The sequence below is a fragment of the Vespula pensylvanica genome, chromosome 2, assembly GCF_014466175.1.
Source record: "Vespula pensylvanica isolate Volc-1 chromosome 2, ASM1446617v1, whole genome shotgun sequence".
NCBI lineage: Eukaryota > Metazoa > Arthropoda > Insecta > Hymenoptera > Vespidae > Vespula > Vespula pensylvanica.
In genome coordinates, this window is record NC_057686.1 from 16,575,967 (window position 1) to 16,578,466 (window position 2,500).

General features: G+C 28.8%; 1 protein-coding gene across 22 annotated transcripts in view; it reads right to left on the reverse strand.

Annotated features, from left to right (window-relative positions):
- LOC122638198 (regulating synaptic membrane exocytosis protein 2-like) overlaps window positions 1-2,500 on the reverse strand; it is an 89,695-nt gene that overhangs the window by 675 nt on the left and 86,520 nt on the right. For 21 of the 22 annotated variants that reach the window (XM_043831007.1, XM_043831014.1, XM_043831018.1 and 18 more), the window contains one exon: window positions 1,797-2,500. This exon is cut by the window's right edge and continues 105 nt beyond it. In XM_043831007.1, coding sequence (XP_043686942.1) covers window positions 2,399-2,500 — 102 coding nt within the window. In that variant the 3' untranslated portion in view covers window positions 1,797-2,398. Of the gene's footprint in view, window positions 1-1,796 lie in introns of those variants that run through there. The other variant, XM_043831005.1, reaches the window with a different exon arrangement.

Genomic DNA, 2,500 nt, shown 5'->3' on the forward strand with positions numbered 1-2,500 from the left:
TTTTTCTTAAGAAGCAAAGTCTCTAAAAAGAAAAAACTAATTACGAAGAGCGTCCAACGTTCGACGATGAATGTGTATTCGTTAACGATGGTATAATATTGTACGGATGTATGTATGTATATATGTATTTATGTACAATGAAAAGTTCGTTACTTTACGAGCAGGAATAAAACGAGGATGCACAATGAGATAGATAAAGAGAAGAAAATAAATAAAAGAAAAAAAATACAAAATAAATAAATAAGTAAATAAATTTAAAAAATAAATAAAAAGGAGAGAACTTTAGAAATTGAAAAAGAAACTTCGTCCGTTATTTACGACGAAGTTGGAGTTGTTTATGGGAATGCGATAATCAGAGCGGAAAAACTTTAGAAATTCTTGCATGGGATTAAAAAAGCGATCTCGGTAAAAGAGAGAGAGAGAGAGAGAGAGAGAAAGGAAAAAAAAATATGTTTCCAGTGTAAAATTGAAAATAAACAAAAAATAAAAAAAAAATGAAACGGAGAAGGAGAAAAGAAAAATTCTTCTTGCAACAACAGACGATTATGAAAAGTCGATTTTACGCGGGTACTCTCATTTTGAACGACAAGAATAACAACAACAACAACAACAACAATAACAATCAACAACAACATCAATAATAACAACAACGGACGACTACGACGACGACCACGACGAAAACAAAAGAAAAAAAAAAAGAGAAAAAATATCCAAAAAAAATTCAACTTCGATATCGGAGAATAATTTTCTAATTTTCGTTCATAACGATGTAGCAATTGAATAATTTAATCCTTTTCTTTTTTTTCTTTTTTTTTTTTTTTTTTAGAATGATTGAAATAGTTATTACTTTACAATTTTCTTTTTTCTTTTTCTTTGAGATTAAATTCGAGGACTTTTTTTATTGCTCGATTTATTGCAGTGACAGATGCATTAAAAAAAATAAAAAATAAAAATAAAGAAAATAGAAAAAGAAAGAAAATTGTACAAAAAAAAAAAAAAAGAGAGAAAAAACAAAACTGAGATTTTGCTTTTTTTCTTGAACTAAGATTGGTACCCACGTGAAATCTGTGAACTAACTACGAAGAATTCCTTGATCTTATTGCATACCTACAACTATCTGCCGCACTCCGGAGGAGGGATACATGGCTGCTACATACTTCTACAACTAGTCTACATAAAGACTAGCGTGTCTCGTCTGATATGGCGTACATGATATGCGATGCGCTATAGTGGTGTTTTCTAGAAATACACAGCCTTACGCGCAAAGATCTTTCACCCTAATCATATTCGTAAACGCACCGGACTATACCTCACATTTTATAATACATTAGTTTCTCAATCAGAGATCAAAGCTTTTCGATTTTCGAAAACGAATTTTTGATTAGAAATTTATTTTTCGTTCGATTTTTCTTTGGACAATTGAAAAGAAAAAGAATGTTGAAGAAATCTCAATGTGATAACGAAAAAGAAATATTTTGCTTTTTAAATTTTGCGAAAGAAGAAAATTCTTTCACGAAATTTCGCTCGAAATCGTCTCTTTTCTTTTTTTTTTTTTGATTTTTGAATTATTATAAGAAAAACGATAAAGTTCCAACCAAATTTGAAAAAAAAATGATAACGAATCGAGCATGATATTTAAACGCCATATTAACATACTATATGTACGTATATATATTATTAACAGTAGTAATAATAATAAAATAATAATAATGATGCTAATAATAATGATAATAATAATAATAATAATAATAATAATAATAATAAAAAAATAATAATAATAATAATAATCATCATCATCATCATTAACAAGTGACACTTTATTCTCGACAAAAAAGGTTGTTGTAATTTCTGATCAGATAGATCATACGATTTAGTTCAAGAGCTGATAAACTTGTCCTTTCTATATGAAGCATATAAGCACAGACTACATATCGAATAAATACATAATGAATAACTCACGAGAGTTAACTTATCTTTGTAGGTTTAAGTATTTAGTTCACGTGAAATTACAATGAGACGAAAGCTAAAGCGATTCTCCGCGTATATAAATCTATTATTTAAGTAATTATTACAGAGATTTATTTCTTATAAAGTTCTAATCCCCATACGTTCGATTCCGTTCGTCTGCTCTCTCATCCTTTTTATCTATTCTCTTATTTTCTATTTTTTTTCTTACTTCCTTTCTTTCCTTTCTTTTTTCTTTTCTTTTCTTTTCTTTTCCTTTTTCTTTCTGGTTCTCCGAATTCCGTGTGTTCATTAAAAAGCGTGCGAAATAAATGTTTTGTTTTATAAATTTTGACTATGTGTATATATATATATATATATGTATATATACATATATATATATATATGTATAAGCGTAACTAAAATTCGATCTTCTAATCGACAAACATCATTCTTAGATCTTACAGGATTCTAAGGACGTGGCTGAGGAGCGACGTGATAAAGCAAGGGTTGAAGGCCCACTGACCAGCAATGTGGCGTCAAACAGTTTGTACCA